We start from the raw sequence: 20,362 nt of genomic DNA on the forward strand, positions 1-20,362 counted from the left end.
CTTTTAATGTTCCTCAGAGTTCAATTAAATGATAGTCCTCAGTAAGGTGGGTTTTTTAAGGCCACATGTAATTCCGGTATCAGAAAGGAGCATGATCTTGTGGTGATAGGACTAGCCTAAGATGGAGGGAAATAGACTTCTGGGATGAAGGCTGGCACAACTGATCAAACGAACTCAGAACTAGGAATTGAGGGAAAATGGTTGGGAAATGCTCGTGTAATCTCTACATCTGATTCTCACATTGAGTAGGAGGGGAGAAATCAAATAAGAGGATAGAGCTATGGAGAAAGGAACAACAAAGGTAAGGATGTTAACTGTGAAGGCGTGTTATAGCCAATATATACAAAGAAACAGACTTGTGTAACTGAGTAGGAGTATCCCATTTGCTAAGGAGGCATAAAAGAACATTTCCTGGAACACTCTAATGAGGTTCTATTTGCCTACAATGTTTCTAAAATAAGGTGGATTACTCAGTGTTCACCTGGGGAAGTACAGAATTGTTCAACCAGTTGAATTCCTTCCTAAAAGTGAGCTTTGTGTTTGCATGACTATCTAACTAACTTTACAAGTTACTTGGAATTCTTTTCCTGTCTTCCATTCAGTTACCTTTTTGAAATCAGGAATTTATCTACCATCTGCTGAGGACTGAAGAGAAAGATATTAGCAATTTGTCCCTGAATTCTCCCTGTTTTCATTTTGAATCCCATTCTTCAATTGTTAAAAACACTCTCAACAAGTTAATTGAATTGCATTCTTCAAAAGTACATCATTACTTGAAAGCTGAACCAAGGTGGAACAAATAATGGAGGCAACAGCAGAATTGTACTGATCGACCTTCTTGGCTGTGGTCAGTTGTTGTCCTAACCAGCCCACACAACCACTATATAGAGAATCCATACGTGGCTCCTTGCTGGGCCCTGTCTTTAAGCAAAGGAAACAGGATCAGTTCAAACCTTCTTTCTCCAAATTCTCTCTCAGGACTGCTTTCCCTCGACACACCTAGACCCTCATCTCTTATTTTTGGGTGGGACGACGAGTCATTGGCTTATGAAGTCAGCAGGGCCCACTTTAACCCTTTTCCAGGATCATAATAGGATGAGATATTTCAGGCCAATGACAGCCTTTTCCAAGGATCTTCAAGGACTAAGCCATATTGCAAGCACTGTGGTCATATAGAGCATGTCTAGACTGCATCCCACTGTCGGCAGAGGGATGCAGATTAGGTAGGTCGACATTGCAAATGAAGTGGGGATTTAAATATCCTGTGCCTAATTTGCATAAAAATGGCCACCATTTTTGCCGACATCACTTTGTTGGCAAAAAGCGGTAGTCTAGAGGGGGATCTGTCAAGAAAGAAAGCCTTTTTCGACAGATCTCTTATGCCTCCTGCAAGGAGGTTTACAGGATCTGTCGAAAAAGGCTTTCTTTCTCGACAGATCCCCCCCTAGACTGCTGCTTTTTGCCTACAAAGTGCTGAGTTGGCAAAAACAGCGGCCATTTTTGTGCAAATTAGGCACGGGATATTTAAATCCTCGCTTCATTTGCAATGACGACCTGCCTAATCTGCATCTCTCTGCCGACAGAGGGATGCAGTCTAGACATACCCATAGTTACTAAGAGATCAAACTCTAGCCATGGTTATGCTCAGCCATTCCTTCAGTGGAAGCTGCATGTGATCTAAAAGCAGAAATTATTCCTTGTACAGGGAAGAGACTAACATTATTAGTTTTTGTTCTACACATTCACTCACTTCTTCATTTCACCTATTGTGATTTTTTTGTCTGGACTATGAGGGAGAACTAGAGCTGGGGGAAAAAACCTTTCTAACCCCAACTTTTCTTTTGCCCCCAAAAGCAGATATGAGTTGACTGAAACATTTCCCAAACAGCTGTTGAATGCCGAATTATTTTGGTAAAAATCGGAAATAAATCAAAATGTGCTATTTTGACATTTTCAGAACTAATTTTTTTATTCGGAATTACTTTATTTTGAAATTTACTTCCATTTTATTTATAAATACAATATTTTGAAAGCTAAAGAAAATGTGTATGACCAGAATCTTCCTCTTCCCTACCCACAAAAAATCAGTTATTGACACAGCACATTACCCTACATATTTCAAAGCAAGATTTGTGCAACTAGAGAACCACACGTTCCTTTGAAGCTTATTTAGAGAAGTTCAAGTGCATCCTGTATATCACCTTTCCAAAATGTTGGGCTTACCTCCTGTGCCAGAGGCCAATTTTCAGTACAACCCTAATTGCTTAGTAAACTAGTAAAAGGTATCCACAAGATTAGCTCACCTGATATACAGGTGACCATCAGTGTTTTGGTGTTCATCAGGATGAACCCAACACACTCAAATCTGCATCAGAATTTGCATTTAAAAAACAAGGAAAACACCATTCTCCCATAATGCACAAATAGCATGCAGTGGTAGCTACTCTGAAGAAGTATGCTAAGAGTAGCTACCACTGGGCAGCCCGACCATGTATCAACAATGCAAAAGGCAATGCAGCTAAATTGATATCCATGACTATTAGCATCTCCCTGGTTATTTGTTGACAAAAGCCTTTGCAAGATTCACATCTTCAGTATTTCCATTTATATGGCCTGAGAAATAGAAATTCTCTACAAGTCGATGGCCAGGAGTATGCCAGCAACAAAAGTTATGATTGGAAATGGATATTATCTTCAGAAAGAGAAAATGAGAGTAAGCATGGATCAGATTTAAACTCCTGGTTCTTGTGGGTTAGGGCAATAAACAAACTGGACACTTAACACCTGGCATACATCCAGCTTTTGTACAGTGGTCACTGTGTCCATTAGTCTCGTGAGAATTTGTCTTATGAAATTTGTGTTTTTTCAATTGTGGTTTTTAATATTAAATGTTAGTCTGTAAACTTTAATTACATTTTAGGTTTTTCATAACTTAAGTCCAGAGTCCATATGTAGCATATTACCCTTTCTCTTCAGGAATATCCATAAGCACCTGTATAGTCTATATGAATGAATTACATTTGTACTAAAAGGGTTTATACCGATTTAATCACACTGATTGCATTTTGTGAATATACAGGCCCTAAAACTTTGCTTTTGTCTTCCCACGTCTATTCTCTCCCTTTACAATAAACATACCACTTTCTTGAAAGTGGGAACCTGAAAATGGAGCAAATTAAATCAATATTTGCATCAGAATAGGGCCTGTCTCATTATACATCCCCCAATACAGATTGAACCTCGCTAGTCCAGCACAGGAGCCAAACCAGAGAATGTGGTGAACCACAAAAGATCAGTACTGTCCAGCAGCATTACCAACACTTACACTGATTACTAGGCTCTTAGAAGATATGTACAGGCAGTCCCCGGGTTACATGGATCCGACTTACATCAGATCCCTACTTACAAACGGGGTGAGGCAACCCCACAATAGCTGCTTCCCCCCAGCAGACCAGGGAGACGCGAAGCTAGCGCCCCTCCCCAATAGACCAGGGAGACGCGGAGCGGCTTTTCTCAGCAGACACTTCAGCTTGAGAATAAAGGAGTGAGGGAAGTGAGGTGTGGGAGAATAAAACTGAGCTCTGGAGAAATGTTTGGCTAGAGTTTCCCCTACAATATGTACCAGTTCCGACTTACATACAAATTCAACTTAAGACAAACCTACAGTCCCTATCTTGTACGTAACCCGGGGACTGCCTGTATGGGGTAAAATAGTGCTAAATAACAGCACAGAACACTGAGAGCGAGGACTGGTGTCTGTAAACAAGCTTTATGTAACCACCCGAAACTTGGCTACACCCTTGATAAGTTGACATCTTGCTAACTAAAATCATGTCAGACCACAGATCTTGCCAGACTAGAGAGTGCTCAATTAGAGTGTTTCAACCTGAACTTAGTAGTTCAGGAGTACAGTATATTGTATATTATAGCTTCAAAGTGACTTTTGACCAAATCTTTACAAGAAAATTGGAAAACTGAATAAGTACCATAAGCCTCCCGGTTCTCAAATAAAACTACAATATAAGCAGGTTGTGGGCAAATATGCAAGTTTTTTGGATACAGCTTATTTATTCCTCTATCGGCATTACATGTCATCTTTGTTTTATATTTATGGGCATTTAGGATTTTTTTTTCATCTTCATTGTTCCTCCTTCTGTAGCTCATCAACCTAGTAAATTCTAATTTGTTAAGCACAAATCCCTGAGTTTTGTTCTAGAGGTCATGCACATGGTTAGATAGAGCCAAATTTTATTTGGTTGCATTCTGCAGTTAACCAATTCCCTTGTCAGGAGCAGAACTGAATAGCTCACTTTGCTGGCTCTTCACTCATTTCTAAACATAATTTTGTTCCTAATATGTAACTACTAAAAACAGCTGTAGCCTTCACAACTTCGATATTCATGAAAATCAGCTTTTTAAATTTTTAAACCATTTTAGAAAAGCACTGCATACAGCTCAGAGGAACAGTGGCACTCAGAATCAGTTTCTTTGCCACACTAAATACGTTTGACTTGCTGAAGTGAGGGGGGAAAAAATCAATACTATTTTTGAAATACCTAATGTTATGTTGAAGATCCAACCTGTGAAATAATCTCACAAACACTTTAGCATTGTCACTGAATAATCTAATCTAATTGAATATCTCAATGAAGTGGACATACAGGCCTTGAGAGTAGAGGCTGATATTTCTCATTTTTTCTTGCTCCTTGTATTTCACACACACACACACACACACACACACACACACACACACACACACACACACACACACACACACACACACACACACACCTACCTTTTAGTAGAGCCTTTTCTGTCTCTTCCTAGGTGTAACTAATTTTATGCCTTGACTTTTCAGATTTTGTTCCTATATGCATGTGTTAGTCTTTTGTACATCATTTTTGTGGCATTCTTTTTTTATTTTCAGGTCATTAAAGTGCTCCTAATGCAGCTGTATTAGTCTCTTTTGATTCCTCGTCTTTCTTTTGCATCAGGATAATTTGCACATATGCATTTGACATTGTCTCCTAGAGAAATTGATAATTTTCCTCAACGCCTTTATCCCTTCAGATTGTCTTCCTGTGAGAACTTACTGTCCAGAATCGTGAGTTTGTTAGCATCTGCCTTTTATATTTTAGGATAGTGTCCATATTTTGCTGCTTTAACTCCTTCCCTTTCTTAGAATTATTAAATTTATAATTTCAGAGTGGTATCCATGTTAGTCTGTAAGGCTACATCTAGACTGCATTCCTCTCTCGAAAGAAGAATGCGAATGAAGGCCATAAAAAATGCAAATGAGGCATGAATTTACAAATCTTGCACTTCATTTGTTTCTGACAGTTATCTGTTTTAGAAATGCTGCCTCTACCTCCTCTGCCTGGTTTGGTGCGGGCCCTTACCATAACATCAGCCGTCCTTGTCTCCCTTTTATCTTTACCAAAGACTTTCAGCTGGCCTGCCTCTCACCTCTTCTGGGCCTCAAAATGAGTGTATATATTCTTGCAAGATAATGTAACCCCCTCTCCCTTTATTCCCTGCCTGTCTTTCCTAAGACATCCTTCTCTATTCCAACATTCTACTCTCAGGTTTTATCCCACTGAGTCTCTGTGAAGATAATTAGGTCATAATTTAGCTTTGGTACCAGTACTCATAGCTGTTCCTGTTCATACCCCATACTCCTTGTGTTTGTATACGTTATCTAAGGTACTGAACAGATTCCCCTCTCTCCCCGCCCCACTATTTCCCTGTTATTGCTCTGATGGCCCTGTTGTCTCCTCACAAGGATGAGGAATCAGGGTGCAGAGATGCCCATGGTCAGATGGACCCCATCTTTTCTCAGTGCTGCTCCTTCCCATGGTTGAGGAAGCCAAAACCCTTCTGTCAACACCATCTGTGGAGCTGGGCATTTGTCTCCCTGATGCACATAATCCTGCCTGGAGTTTGGGGTGACACAGGAGACATCTGCCCTGGGGCCCAGTATTTCAAAAGGGCTCAGTACTCCTGGCTGCCACTTCTGCTAATGTGGGACAGGCTAGAGCCCTGGGCCCTTTAAATCGCCACCAGAGCCTCACCTGGCACACTCCAAAGGCCCAGGCGGCATGCTCCAGACTACACCGAAGGCTGTGGGGAAAGTGTGTGGGGCATGGTCTGGGCAGCACTGGGGGCTGGCTGCCCCGGAACTGCCCCTTCCCTGTGAGACTCTACCCCTTCTAGGAGCAAGAAGCCAGCCCCCCCCTACCCCTCTTGTCCAAGGGTCTTACAAGTCTGTCCACTCCTTCATTCTCATTCCCAAAGCCCTGTCATCATTGCTGAACTGCTCAGGGTCATAGCTGGCAGTATCATTACACCCACATTGACGAGACAGAGGAACCCAAATTTTTTGACTCGATCACAGAAACTAACAAAGTGACAGACGGTGACCGTAATTGCTATAGGGTTACTTTTCAAGGCCATCAACTGAGGACTGTGGCCAATGAATAAAGAAAGAGTTCGAGCCCTGCTCTTCAAGCATTTAGTGAGCCCTATGCTTCAAGCACGGCATTGGGAAAGGAGAAAGGTCACTAATTACTTGATAGCACCAGCCAGCCACCATCAGCTGCTCCTCACCATTACATGCCAGTACCACTGCATCACTGAAAAGGATGAACAGTGGATGGGCTGAGAAAATGGCACTTTCCCTCTGAAAGCAACAGACTATCTATGGAATTTTTAAGTGGAAGTTTATACTAATCCGCCCAGCATTTAACATTGTCTGCTGTATTCTCAGTGACCCCACTGGAAGGCAGATAATGAGCATCCACATCAAGAGAAGACAACAATGGGTAGAGGAATAAGAAGCGCTATTCATTGTGCATAAAAAGCCCCAAGGTTTGGTTCCTCTGATCTACTTCTTGTGGATCCACTGGGCCTAGCTTGTGTGTTCTTGGCACCTTTCCCATACAGCTGCTCAAGAACTGTGCAATTTTCCAGGCTGTTCTTCCAGTTCCATGTTTTTATGTGGCAAGAGGCTCACTGTTTCATTTCACAACTGGACTTATCAACGGTTAGCTTTTTTTCTCCTCAACATCAGTGTTGCCTCACCTGGCAATACTGCCTTCCGTCATCCTCAACTCTGATTCACTAGGCAGACTCACCCTCTCTGGAACACATAAATAGCAAAGAGGCTGAACTTCACAACTTCATCTCGGGCAGAGAACTGTGGTGAAACAGCTGCAACATGTTCCCGCTCAAACTGATCATTTTTGTTGCCTTGGTTTCCATTGGTAAGTTACGATCACTATTTCATGCCTTGTCTTGATGCTTTCTTCTCAAACATGCTTTTTTTTTAGCAGAAAGTGGAATGAACAACGGTAAAATACTCTAGCATCAAAATCCAACCTGATGTGTTTAGCTTTTGAAGGATTAATGTAGCATACAATATTTTTATGAAGTATTAACTGACTGTAGATAAAACATCCCTGTGCATGATTTTATTAACCATTTGGCATGACTACTGTAACACAAGGAGTGGTTTAAAGAAATGCCATAAGAAGTGCAAAGTTAAGATCATTTTAAATGTTTCTAAATGGGTCTAAATATTAGAATATGTGCAACTGACCAAGGTACTAACCATGCTTGGTTTCTAAAGGAACTTGCCATTTTCTGTGTCTTTGTATTACAATTGGTACTGTATTGGAACAAGTCACATTGAGCATTTAACCTTGAGGGTCTTGAGAGATATGACTCATTCTGTCCTTGCTCACACCAGTGTCATTTCAAGTACAGGCAGTCCCCGGGTTACATGGATCCGACTTACATCAGATCCCAACTTACAAACGGGGTGAGGAAACCCCGCACTAGCTGCTTCCCCCCAGCAGACTAGGGAGACGCGAAGCTAGCACCTCCCCCCCAGCAGACCAGGGAGACGCGGAGCGGCTTTTCTTAGCAGACACCTCAGCTTGAGAATAAAGGACTGAGGGAAGTGAGGTGTGGGAGAATAAAACTGAGCTCTGGAGAAATGTTTGGCTAGAGTTTCCCCTACAATATGTACCAGTTCCGACTTACATACAAATTCAACTTAAGAACAAACCTACAGTCCCTATCTTGTACGTAACCCGGGTACTGCCTGTATTACAATTCTGAGATCAGAGGCTCAGATTCTCTGGCCTGGTCTGCACTGGGCTTTTTTCTTCTGAAGCATGGCTTTCAAACTCCCAGCCTGCAGGCCAATCTGTCCAGAGCAATTGTGCAATCCGGCCTGGGACTCCCACCGAGCCAGGATGGGGAGAGGAGGCTGTCCCTTACCAGCCTCCAAGTCCCGCCTCTTCCTGCCCTCACCACGCGCTCCCCTCTATCCATGACACCCTGTCCCCTGAGCATGTGTTTTTGGGATCACCAAGGGAACACAGTGGAGTGAGTCTTCCCACAGCTCATGCCACCATGGAGAGTGCAAGGGAGGAGATGTGCAACCACTCCAGGCATCACCAATGATCCAGAGCTGCATGCTTGGGGATGGCCATGTGGGGAGAGGGCACGATGATGACAGAAAGGAGGCAGGGTTTGGGAGTTGGTAACTGACAGATCCCCTGCCCTCCAGCCTGCCGGGAGCCTTGGCCAGATTGTGCAGTCCCTCTGACCAGGACTGGCAGGTGGGCCGGGAGTTTGAGACCTCTGTTCTTAATAATTTCTAGAGCTGATTTTATTGGGACAGCTCAATCATTACTAAACTCGGTGGGAATGAAAGTCTAGACCAAACCACAGCCGCTATCAGCATTTTAACCATCTTATCCTCTGGATGCACCATGAGCGAGTGAGATTACAGGCTGGAAGAGGCAACCAGTGCAGGTCAACACTCTCTGGTATGCTGTTTCTACCACTAATGGAAATAACCATGGGAAATACAAGAAAAGTTGAGTACAGCTAGACTGTTGTCTTAACTGAGGCTGGAAAAAAAACCCAGAGCTGAAGAAGGTTTTGTGGGTTTCTCCTAAGGGTTGTGTTTCCAATGAAACAAAATTCTTTCTCTAGCCAGAAAAAACATGCATTTCAAGTTGTATACTGCTTTGATATCCAAACCCTATTAACATCTAAAACCACCTCTGTTTATATTGGATGTAGATTTCTGTGTGAAATTCAGTCTGAAGAAGGTTGCCCTTCCTCCCCCAAAATTTACAAAATAAACATGGGGAAAAAATCTTTGCTGGAGGTCAGAGTTATACTTGGATACACTCTTACAAGTTAAGCACTTACGGATTGCACTCTGTCCACCAGTCATCCTATCTGCCACCAGAGTTAAACTTTCTGAGGCTGCTGCTACCATTTAGAGCTATACCCAGTCTCTGAATGGATAGTTTTGGAATATGGTGATGACTACACCTGACACCACCTAGTGCACAGGCTCACGAGACAAAGTCTTGTGTAAGGATAATCCTGTTGAAGAATCCAACCAGGGAAAATAAGAACAAAGTACTGAGGAATGTATCTGTTACACGCCATAATTTTCTAAGTCAGGGGTTCTGGGTTTGAGAGCTAGCTATGGCCTGTATAGTAGCAATGGAAAATTACAAATTGATAGAAGTATCTACTAATGCATTTCGAGCTTCTATAGAGTAAGAGATTTTTAGGAATGGAGCCTTCTATTCCTACACATCTATCAAATTCCCACTGCACTCTGATAATTTTACCCCCATCAACATACAAAAACAATTCAGAGGGCAATAGGTTCACTTTTCCTCAATGTACCCCAGTAAATTACTTTCCTTTGTAGCATGGCATGGAACCTGATCTAGAACCTACTGAAGTCCATGAAGAGTTTTCCAACGGGGGCGGGTTGTAGAGAAGTAGGGACTTTGAGCTGCTCGCTTCTGTCCTAGCATTAATAGAACTCTTTAAAACTGCTAAACCCCAGCTCTGCAGGTCAACTGTGTTGAGAATCAGGGCTAGGAAAGCTGGAAAAGTGGAAAGGCTATTTATATTTGCCCTCAGGCTGCCCATAGGCAGCTTCTCAACTTCTTTTACAGTAAAGAATATTCTTTTGTTTTCTATCCTACCCATGAACTAAGCAGGACTGAAGGAAAGTCAATATCTACTACAGTGGTGTGCAACCTGTGGCTGTCTTCCCTGGGGGGGTCACAGTGCCAGGCCAGCTGCTATTTTGTTTTCCTGGCTTGATGCTCGACACACATGAGTCAAGGGAGGAGTGGACCAGTGCTTAAAATTAAAGAGACCACACTTTTTTTTTTTTTGCTTATCAAAAATTTTCCTGGCCCTGGGGGGTTGCGAATAAAAAAAGGTTGAGCACCACTGATCTACAACATCCTATGACCCCTTGTGTGCACTCTTCCACTGGAGAGTGAAATAATAACTTCAAATCCTTAACTATGATCAAGAAAGATGCAGTGGTAGTAGAGGGTAGTGTCTGATCCTTAGTCTCCGTTATTGTACAGTACTTGTATTAAGAAGCACCTATATGCCCTAGTCATGGGTCAGGTGCTGTATAACACAATCAGTCCTTTTAGAGTTCTATCAGGAAAACCTGTGAGTAGGATCATTTACTCTTCTGCCCATCCCTCAAAATCAAACCCTTCTCCTCTGAACAGAGTACTCTGCTTAAAATAATGAAGAAACCATGCCGTTCTGATTCCATTAAAAGAAAAGAAATGTAGAGCCATTAGTTTTGGGGACTTATTTAAGCAACATGTATTGGAAAGTGACACATTGTAAAATAGACAGCTAATGAAATTCTAGTGTCTTTCCATTTTGATTCCATTAGTTGCACGAATATATGTCATACACACAGTCACGTCTGTCCTTTTTGAGGCTAGAAAATTTGCTTTACTTGTATGTATTCCATTTCTTTTCAAGTTGCTGCAGGACCCTGGGCACAAATATGTGCTGGGAATCCCAAGAACGCAATAAGAGGTTGTGACAGATGGGGCTGTGGACGTTATAATGCTCCAAGGTTGTATACTTAAGACTATTATTTTGGGCAGGGGTGTTTTCTTTCTTCATTGTTGTTGCTAAAATAATGAACTCTTCACTCAGAGCAAAACATGCAGAGTTAAACACTCAGGACTTCTCTGGTGTGTCTGACACCTCTGCAAAGCAGTTTGTTAAACAAGAACTGTGGCTACGTCCTTCCAGCATGCATTAGTCCCTCATGTGGAGGAGAGATGCTGAGAATGGGAGAGACTTGTTTCCAGGCCCCTTTCAGGCTGAGGCCCCTTGCTACTGAGGTTGTCAAGAAAGTTCCTTAAGTACTTTAGTGAACTCAGACAACTTACACGATTTCATGTTCAGTTCTCTCAGGCTCTAGACACAGGCAGGACACAGCTAGCTAAGTAATAATATTGAAAAAGTCCCTAGATCATGGGTCAGATGCTATAAGCCAGCATAGCTTCGGGTGATCAGATGTCCTGATATGAGAAGCTTTGTCTTATACACAAAACGAACCTCCCCCACCCCTCATAGAAAGGGCTCCTATTTTTCACACTTGCTATCTGGTCACCCTAGCACAGATCCGCTGAAATCTGGCATTCCGTTGGGTTACATCAATGGGCGGTTGTGTTCTTTTGAGCCTAATAAGCGACAGTCTGCAATAATCAGAGACAGGCTTCCTACTGGGGCCAGAGCCACATTCTCCTTTGAACTGCCACCAAAGCAGCACTCGATGCATCTCTGATGGGGTGGGGAGGACGAGGGTTAGATGCCATGGTCTTGGTCCCTTCTGGGGGCACAGAGCCACCCCTCTCCCCACCACCTTGCCCTGGGGCCTGCGATGGCTGTCAGTCCTACAGCTCAGATATATGAGGAGCAGAGTTGGTCAAACCATTTTTATCCAATTTTAGGTATTTAATAAAAGAAAGTCCCCCCCTTCTGTCTTCTTGACACAATTTCCCTTGGGGGGGGGGGGGGATTTTTTCTGGGTTTTCATTGAAAAAGCAAAAATCTCAAATTTTGAACTTTTAATTCAAAATTTTGAACTTTTAATTCAAAAATGTTTCGTTCCCAGCACTGGAAAACATCCCAGCTTCTAAGATTGCTGTGGAGAGGAAGGCTGTGTTATTTTCTTTTTGTTTGTTTGAAATCCTTCTTGATAGTTCAGAAAGAGTTAAAAGGTTTCAAAGTGAAAACGAAACCTATTTTTGACCAGCTCTGATTAATAGTGGGAGAGAGATGTACAGTTATTGTAGCTGGACTGAAACCTCAAGCCTTTCTACCTCCATTGCAGAACTATAACTTTGAAACCCACTAGGCTAACAATAGTAGCTAGATCCCCGTTGTTGCTTTAATTATCTACATGGCGTACCTAGCATCAGGCGATAAGGCTAATGAATGTATTAATCAGCATTGTCTCATTACTTGAACATTTACAGACCACCCAGACTACACAAAGGAGTGGATGTAAAGTGTACTGATGGATCAGAAGTGTATGCACCTTTCAGTGGTGTGATTAAGCAAGCTACCCCCTACCCTCGTGGAAAGAATACTGCCATTAATAACGGCCTCAAGATTGAGGGATCAGGTAATTGAGCTCCCATAGATAAATCTTTGAGAATCTTTAAATGTAAGTCACTAGCAGATTTAGCTCTGGTCTTAACATTGCTAGGTTTTGTGTTTTGGAAAATAAAATGAAAATGTGAATATTTCATGTAAATCATTGCTCTGAGGTGGGGTTGGGGATGAGGGGTTCAGTATGCTGGCTGTCCCAGGAGAAAGAGGACAACCCCAACCCAATCTCACCACAGCAGCTTGGGGACAGATGAGAAGCATCTCTCCATGGCCGTGGCAGCTCCAGTGGGCACATCTGGGGAAGGGATACATGTTCCCTGATTGGGGTCCGTCCAGGTTCATCTGCCCCTTGTGCCTCCCAGCCAGAGTGAGGAATGCAGCGGACTGTGCACTTTCCCTTCACTCCTGATGAAGGGGAACAGCAGTAATGTTCCCATATGAATCGGGATATGGGGGAGGGGACCTTCATCCCCCCAACCCTTTTAAAGGGCATCTGGGTGATGGGAGGCTCAGGATTGGGGTACTCTGAGGTGGGGGGGTGTTTCCCCAGCCATACCCTTTCACCTGCCTGGTGATTTTGTCACATCCGTATGGTTTTACAGAAGCAATCCAATTCCAGGCACCTCCCATTGTCCTGGCACAACCAAATCCTTACCTTGCTTTATAAGTTATGATAAGAAGAAGCTGTACAGTACACTGAATTTGGTGGTCCTAGCTCTTACCGTTTCGGGGGACTTCTTGAACAGACAGACTCGCTCTCTCACATATAGAGTAGGTTAAGTGAATTTACATTCTATTGCTAACTGGCTGGAGAACTATGGAAGAAGCACACTGTAAATATATGTAAAGTTAAATGGTATAGAATAGGTCAATGTCCATGTTTCACTCAGAACAGATAAGTTCCTGCATTCATATCAAAGTACAACTCTTTCACTCTGAAAAACATAACAGGCCAAATTCTCCTTCGACAGGACCAGTAACACACTTCTTTCCTCCTATATCCCTCCACCCACTTTGATAATAGGAGAAAAATGAGGATCTAAAGTGAGAAAAACAAAGATGAAAAAGGGTTAGGGGAGCTATAATAAAAGGGAGCTTGAAATATATGTACAGAGATGTACAGTTATTGTAACTGGACTGAAACCTCTCCATTACAGAAATATAACTTTGAAACCCACTAAGATAACAATGGTAGCTTTTGTTGCTTTCATTGTCTACAGCCCTAAGAAAAAAAATCATTTTTTTCTCCCTCCCTTTCACAATTTCATGCATACTGTTGGCTGGACTGAACTAATGCTCCTAGCACCCACAGTAGTATGAGATTAGAAGACAATCCAAAAATTGCCATATAAAAACCAGCCAAAGAGTTCAGATAATGATCTATGTTTGATGTTTCCTTTTGTCCCTCCTAAATCTTTTTATTTTTCATCTCCTCCCTTCTAGGTTACTGTGCTCTTATGTTCTACTTCAAGCCTTATAAATACAACGGTCGAGTCACCAAAGGGCAAAGAATTGGACGAATGCTGCGAATGCAAAGTGTATATCCTGGTATGACATCTCATGTTCATGTCCAGCTTTGCAACCTCTCCAATCCCACTCGCAATTTATAAATGGAAAATGTACAAAGTCTCAAATAAAATCATATGAGCAAATAAAAGCAAATTTCTTCTCCTCCTCCAAAGACTCTGGCAGTGATTTAAAGAGTCTGGGACTTCAGTGGCTGCTACTGCGACAGTAGCGGTGGGGAGACATGGGTCCTTTTGAATTGCCCCCCTTTCATTAACCCTCGTCCCAGGGCCATCCTTACCCATATGCAGAATACATGGCTGTGTAGGGCACCCCAAAATTTGGGGCACTCCTGGGTCTTAGTGTCCATCTACCTGCCTCTTCCTATCCCTGTTCCTTGGCTCTGCTTCCTCTGGAGAGGAACTAGTTAACTTAAAAGTGAAAAAGCCTGAGACAAATTAGCAGAAGCCATTCAAATGGCAATGATGTCACTTAATAGGCATTTTCCAACCCCCCAGGTAAATGCTGTCCTAGTTTTTTACTTTACAATAGCTTAGTTTATAGCCCATTTTAAACTATTTCAGTAAGGTGTTGCTGAAGATTATAAAAATCACGTCTCTAAAAATCATTGTTCCCACCCCAGCTGCCATCCAGCATAGGGGTACCAGTTTAATATTACTCCCCATAAATCCTAGGGATGGTCCTGGTCCTGTCCCTTCCCCTTTCCCCTCACCAGAGGGCTTGACAGTATATAGTGCACGGAAAAAGAAGAGACATTTTATACATGCAGCAAAATAGAAGGCTGTGTCTACACCGGCATGAATTTCCAGAACTGCTTAAAACGGAATACTATTCCGTTTTCAGTTTTTCCGGAAAAGGAGCGTCTACATTGGCAGGCTGCTTTTCCGGAAAAGAGCCCCGATCGCCATTTTCGCGATCAGGGCTTTTTTCCGGAAAAGACTACTGGGCTGTCTACACTGGCCCTTTTCCGGAACAGTGTTCCGGAATAAGGACTTATGCCTGAGCAGGAGCAGAATCGTTTTTCCGGAATAGCGGCTGATTTTGTACAGTAGAGCGTCGTTGCTTTTCCGGAAATTCAAGGGCCAGTGTAGACAGCTCGCAGCTTATTCCGGAAAAGCGGCTGATTTTCCGGAATAAGTGGCCCAGTGTAGACACAGCCGAAGTGTATGAGTCAGCCATGGTAATTATAATTAGCCATGTGTTTCACACTCAGCTTTGTATGCCCATGCTTTCTTGTCTATGACATTGTAATTTTTTCCTCAGCAATAAACTATACCAGAAATGCCAACTTGTCCTACTGCAACCTTTTTTTTTAATACGAATATTCATCTTAATATTGTACCTTTGTGTCATATTTAAACTACAAAACCAGCAAGGAGTCCTGTGGCACCTTATAGACTAACTGAAGTGTTGGAGCATGAGCTTTCGTGGGCAAAGACCCACTTCGTCAGATACATGTAGTGGAAATTTCCAGAGGCAGGTATAAATATGCAGGCCAGAATCAGGCTGGAGATGACAAGGTGGGTCCAATCAGGGAGGATGAGGCCCACTTCTAGTAGCTGATCTGGAGGTGTGAATAGCAAGAGAGGAGAAGCTGCTTTTGTAGTTAGCGAGCCATTCACAGTCTTTGTTTAATCCTGAGTTGATTATGTCAAACTTGAAGATGAACTGTAGCTCAGCAGTTTCTCTTTGAAGTCTGATCCTGAAGTCTCGTTCTTTGCCCACGAAAGCTTATGCTCCAACACTTCAGTTAGTCTATAAGGTGCCACAGGACTCCTCGCCGCTTTTGCAGATTCAGACTAACACAGCTACCCCTCTGATATTTAAACTAGAACTTTTTCATTACAGATGCGAACTCTTGGGCTACGTCTACACTGGCATGAATTTCCGAAAATACTTTTAACGGAAAAGTTTTCTGTTAAAAGTTTTTTCGGAAAAGGGCGTTTAGATTGGCAGGACGCTTTTCCGGAAAAGCACTTTTTGCGGAAAAGCGTCCGTGGCCAATCTAGACGCGCTTTTCCGCAAAAAAGCCCCGATCGTCATTTTTGTGATCGGGGCTTTTTTGCGGAAAACACTACTGTGCTGTCTACACTGGCCCTTTTCCGGAACAGTTTTCCAGAAAAAGACTTTTGCCCGAACGGGAGCAGCATAGTTTTTCCGGTAAAGCACTGATGATTTTACATTAGATCGTCAGTGCTTTTCCGGAAATTCAAGCGGCCAGTGTAGACAGCTGGCAAGTTTTTCCGGAAAAGCATCTGTTTTTCCAGAATAACTTACCAGTGTAGACACAGCCACAGTGTGAATTCTCTCTCTCAAAAAAAGTGCTCTCTCTTTTTCCATTTCTAAAAGACTCCCAGTAATAAGAGAAGCAGGACGACTTCTTTATTCTGATGAAAGGCAGTGAGAGTAGCAGAGTCTAAGAGAACAGTTTATCCATAATAGGAACAGAAATATAACTTTTCCTTTATTTTAGCATTATAACGGAAACTTAGAGAATGACCTCTGTTGAGAGAATGGGAGGCCCAAAAAGCCAATTTCACCCCCCCAGCCCACCAAGCAGAGCTCAGTCTCACACAGCTTAAAGCCAGTCTCAGCCCTGGCACAAACTAAGCATGGCTCTCACTGAGGTTGAACTTTCTGAGGCTGTTGCTACATGTTAGAGTTGCACCCGTTCCCAGAACGCCCAGCTTCGGAACACCTGGCATGCTCAGTAACACTGCTGAAGCTACCATCCTCGGTCAGCCCCCACTGCTCCCCTCTTCCAAAATCTGAAACGGCTCCTGGGTACCTAGTGCTCCCAGCTGGGAACAGGGCTGGAGCACAGGGGCTTGCCCTGCTCCACTCTCCCACTGCCAGTGCTCTGAGTGGGGTTAGGATACGGGGCTTGCTCTGTTCCCAGCTGGTGCTCATAATGGGGAGCAGGGTCAGAGTCCCAGGGCTTGTCCCACTTCCCTGCCCTCCCAGTGCTGCTGCTGGGCTTAGGGCATGGGGCTTACAAGCCCTCAGCTCTGCCCCTTTGCAGGAATGCTGGGTGAGCAGGACAGGACTAGCCCTAGACTCCACTCCCCAGGCCTGGCTGGAGCACTGGGTAGAGAAGGACATGCCCTTGTGTCCAGGAGGGTTCAGTCAGTATGAGGAGTGGCTGGGCCTGGATCCCAAATGTGCAGGCCATGGCCCACCAAGGCACACTCATGGCCACAGTCCTGGAGCCTAGAACCTGATCTAAAGGTCGCTGACATCCCGAGTTGGTATCAAGGACTTTAAACGGCGGTTGTGTAGATGACCAGCTCATTTCTGACCTAGAAAAAGTCATCTGCTTGCAAGTCACAAATACCCCACAGAAGAAGTGTCCCAAGAGTCAGGGCTAGGAAATGGGGAAAGTAGAAAAGGGAAGTATATTTGCTCTCCAGCTGCCCTCAGGCACATTGCAGCTGCTACAGAGGAATTCTTGGGTTTTCTGATTCTCTCAGAGAGTGAAGCTGAACTCTGAATAGGTCTGCCTGAGGAAAAATCAACATTCATAGCCTCCAATAGCCCGATAGAGCCACTTTTCCTTCATAGTGAAATAATACCCACAAATCCTTGACTACTGATGAATTTGCACCGAAGGGACAAAGTAAACTTAGTGTCAGTTACTATACAGCGTGGCTGTGTCTAGACTGGCCAGTTTTTCCAGAAAATCAGCCGCTTTTCCGGAAAAACTTGCCAGCTGTCTACACTGGCCGCTTGAATTTCTGCAAAAGCACTGACGATCTCATGTAAGATTGTCAGTGTTCTTGCGGAAATACTATGCTGCTCCCGTTTGGGCAAAAGTCCTTTTGCGCAAAAGGGCCAGTGTAGACAGCTCAGCTTTGTTTTCCACAAAAAAGCCCTGATCGCGAAAATGGCGATTGGGGCTTTTTTGCGGAAAAGCACGTCTAGATTGGCACGGACGTTTTTCCGCAAAAAGCGCTTTTGCGGAAAAGCGTCCGTGCCAATCTAGACGCTCTGTTCTGAAAATGCTTTTAACGGAAAACTTTTCCGTTAAAAGCATTTCCGGAAAATCATGCCAGTCTAGACATAGCCTGTATGTATTGCTGTGGCACCTACATGCCCCATTCATGAGCTAGGAACCCATTGTGCCAGCAGCATAAAAAAATAAGAGTCCCAGCTCCACACAGTTTCCAGTCTAAGTGGAGCTTCGGAATCCAGTTAGGAAGAGGACTGTCATGAAAATCATGTCACTGCACTCTCCTAGCACCATGCATGCGTACTTTTCTACTTCCACGTCAGAGTTAAATAAAATCCTCAAATGTTTTATGGCCATCAATAAATTTGCCCCACCAAAGAGAAGGCTAGAATCTGAGCCTGGCCCTCCATTGTTATTCATGATTTATATTACAATAGCATGTAGGAGTCCCAGACTTGGGCCAGGATTGCTTTGTGCTGGAGACAACAACAGAAAGATTCCCTGCTCCTAAGATTTTACAGACTAAGCCAGGGGTCGGTCACCTATCGCTCACTAGGGAGCCAGATATGGCTCTTCTGAAGCTCAAGTCCAGCCCCCGCTTGTTCCCCCTGCAGAAGGGAGCCTGCACTGGCACAGCAGCAAAACAACCCAGCCTGCGGATGCAGCAGGGAGCCCCCCCGGCAGACTCCCCTGTTTGCCCTGCCCCCACACCGCGTGCAGAAAAGCGGATGCGGGGCCATTTGTTTTTCACAAACTGTGAGCTGGGAGGAGGGAGTAGTGCTTCATGGCTGCTCCTGTCCCCGGCACAATCCCATTGGCCGGTTTCTGGCCAATGGAAGCTGTTTCAAGAACAGGCAGTGCACGAAGCACTAATTCCCCCACCCCTCAGGCTCTTATTCACAGAGTGCATGGTCCTGCAGCCTTTGGAGGCGCTGGGCAGTCTCCTGCCTGAGAAATAAGCTGGGCTGCTGGCCGGGAGTCTCTTAGGTAAGTCTCCCAGCCAGAGCCTGCCTCTGGCACCCAAGTCCCTTCTTCCTGCCCCCAGCCCTCTGTCCTCCTGCCACACACAACCCAAACCCTCTGCCCCCCTCCTGAGTCGATATCCCCTCCCAGACCCTGCACCCCAGTCCCCTGCCGTAGATCACAATCCAAACTCCTACTCCCCAATCCCATGCCTCGGGTCACAACTTCCTCCTTCACCCAAACTCAGTGGCCCCTAATCTAAAAAGGCTCCACACCCTTGCCATAAATAAAGACAATGTTGAAAACTTGTGTTGGACATAATATTTCACTTTATTTAAAAATGAAGCCTGGCCAACAAGCTCCCAGTTGGGGCTCAGCCCCCATCTCTCCACAGCATCATAACACTCCTGACCCCACCCCCACACCAGCCTTGAGCCAATCATATGCCCAAACCCTCTGCCTTGAGCCCCTCATACACCCCAACCCAGACTCCTGCACCCTCATGTCCCCAACCCCATGCCATAAGATTGACAGAAGACAGCCTGAATACGTTCATGAAGCTGGATTTGACCTGTTATGATATAAACTTCAAATAAATGTGTGAAAAGATGGAGCAGCAGAAGTCCCATTAAATAAAGTCTGTGAGTACAATATTTCATTTGTGCTATTATTAATCATTATGTGAATTATCAAAAATATAAAGTTCTATATTTTCAGTCACGCAAATGCTCATTGTTATACAGCTCTTTGTTGAACACTTGCTCTGAATGTTGATGTAGTTTGGCTCCTTGGTTTGAAAGGATGCTGACCCCTGCTCTAGCCAGTAGCTCTCTGGCTTTTCCTGATATTAGTTCTGAAGCTGTATCTTATCTAAGATGTCTGATAAAAATAGACATCTGTAACTGAGTAGGAGGTATCCCATTTTCTGGTAAGACCTAAAATAACGTTTCCTGGAACACTCTGAGGAGGTTCTATTTGCCCACAACTTTTCCAAAATAAAATGGATTACCTAGTGCTCACCTTGTGAAGTATGGAAGTGTACAACTAGCTGAATTCCTTCTCTAAAGCGAGGTATGTGTTTGTCTGCATGCCTGCCCAAGTAGCTTTACAGATTACTTTGAATTCTCTTCTCACCTTCCATCCAGTTATCTTCCTGAAATCAGGAGTTTAGCTACAGGCTGATGAGGAATGAAGAGAAAGCTATTGGCAATTTGTCCCTAAATTCTCCCCTTTTTAATTTTCCAAGTCATTGTTTGTTTGTTAAAACACCCCAGACAAGTTGCTACATTGATTTCATCTGATAAGTCAAAATCATTTTGTACTGTTGCTGATGTTCATTCCTTCTGGGCACCTAGCATTGGCCACCATTAGAAGACAGGATACAGGGCTAGATAGACTTTTGGTCTGACCCACTCTGGCTGTTCATATGTAAAC

At 43.8% G+C, this 20,362-nt stretch overlaps 1 protein-coding gene across 1 annotated transcript; it reads left to right on the top strand.

The window, feature by feature from the left end:
* The first annotated feature begins 7,107 nt into the window (after positions 1-7,107).
* LOC102451330 (leukocyte cell-derived chemotaxin-2-like) lies at positions 7,108-14,164 on the top strand. Its single transcript, XM_025181197.3, has 4 exons — positions 7,108-7,262; positions 10,843-10,939; positions 12,354-12,502; positions 13,933-14,164. Exons 1-4 carry the CDS (start codon positions 7,217-7,219, stop codon positions 14,097-14,099), a joined length of 459 nt encoding a protein of 152 aa, XP_025036982.3. The 5' UTR covers positions 7,108-7,216; the 3' UTR covers positions 14,100-14,164.
* The last annotated feature ends 6,198 nt before the right edge of the window (positions 14,165-20,362 follow it).

The sequence above is a fragment of the Pelodiscus sinensis genome, chromosome 16 (assembly GCF_052426305.1).
Source record: "Pelodiscus sinensis isolate ZL-2025 chromosome 16, ASM5242630v1, whole genome shotgun sequence".
In the NCBI taxonomy this organism is placed as follows: domain Eukaryota; kingdom Metazoa; phylum Chordata; order Testudines; family Trionychidae; genus Pelodiscus; species Pelodiscus sinensis.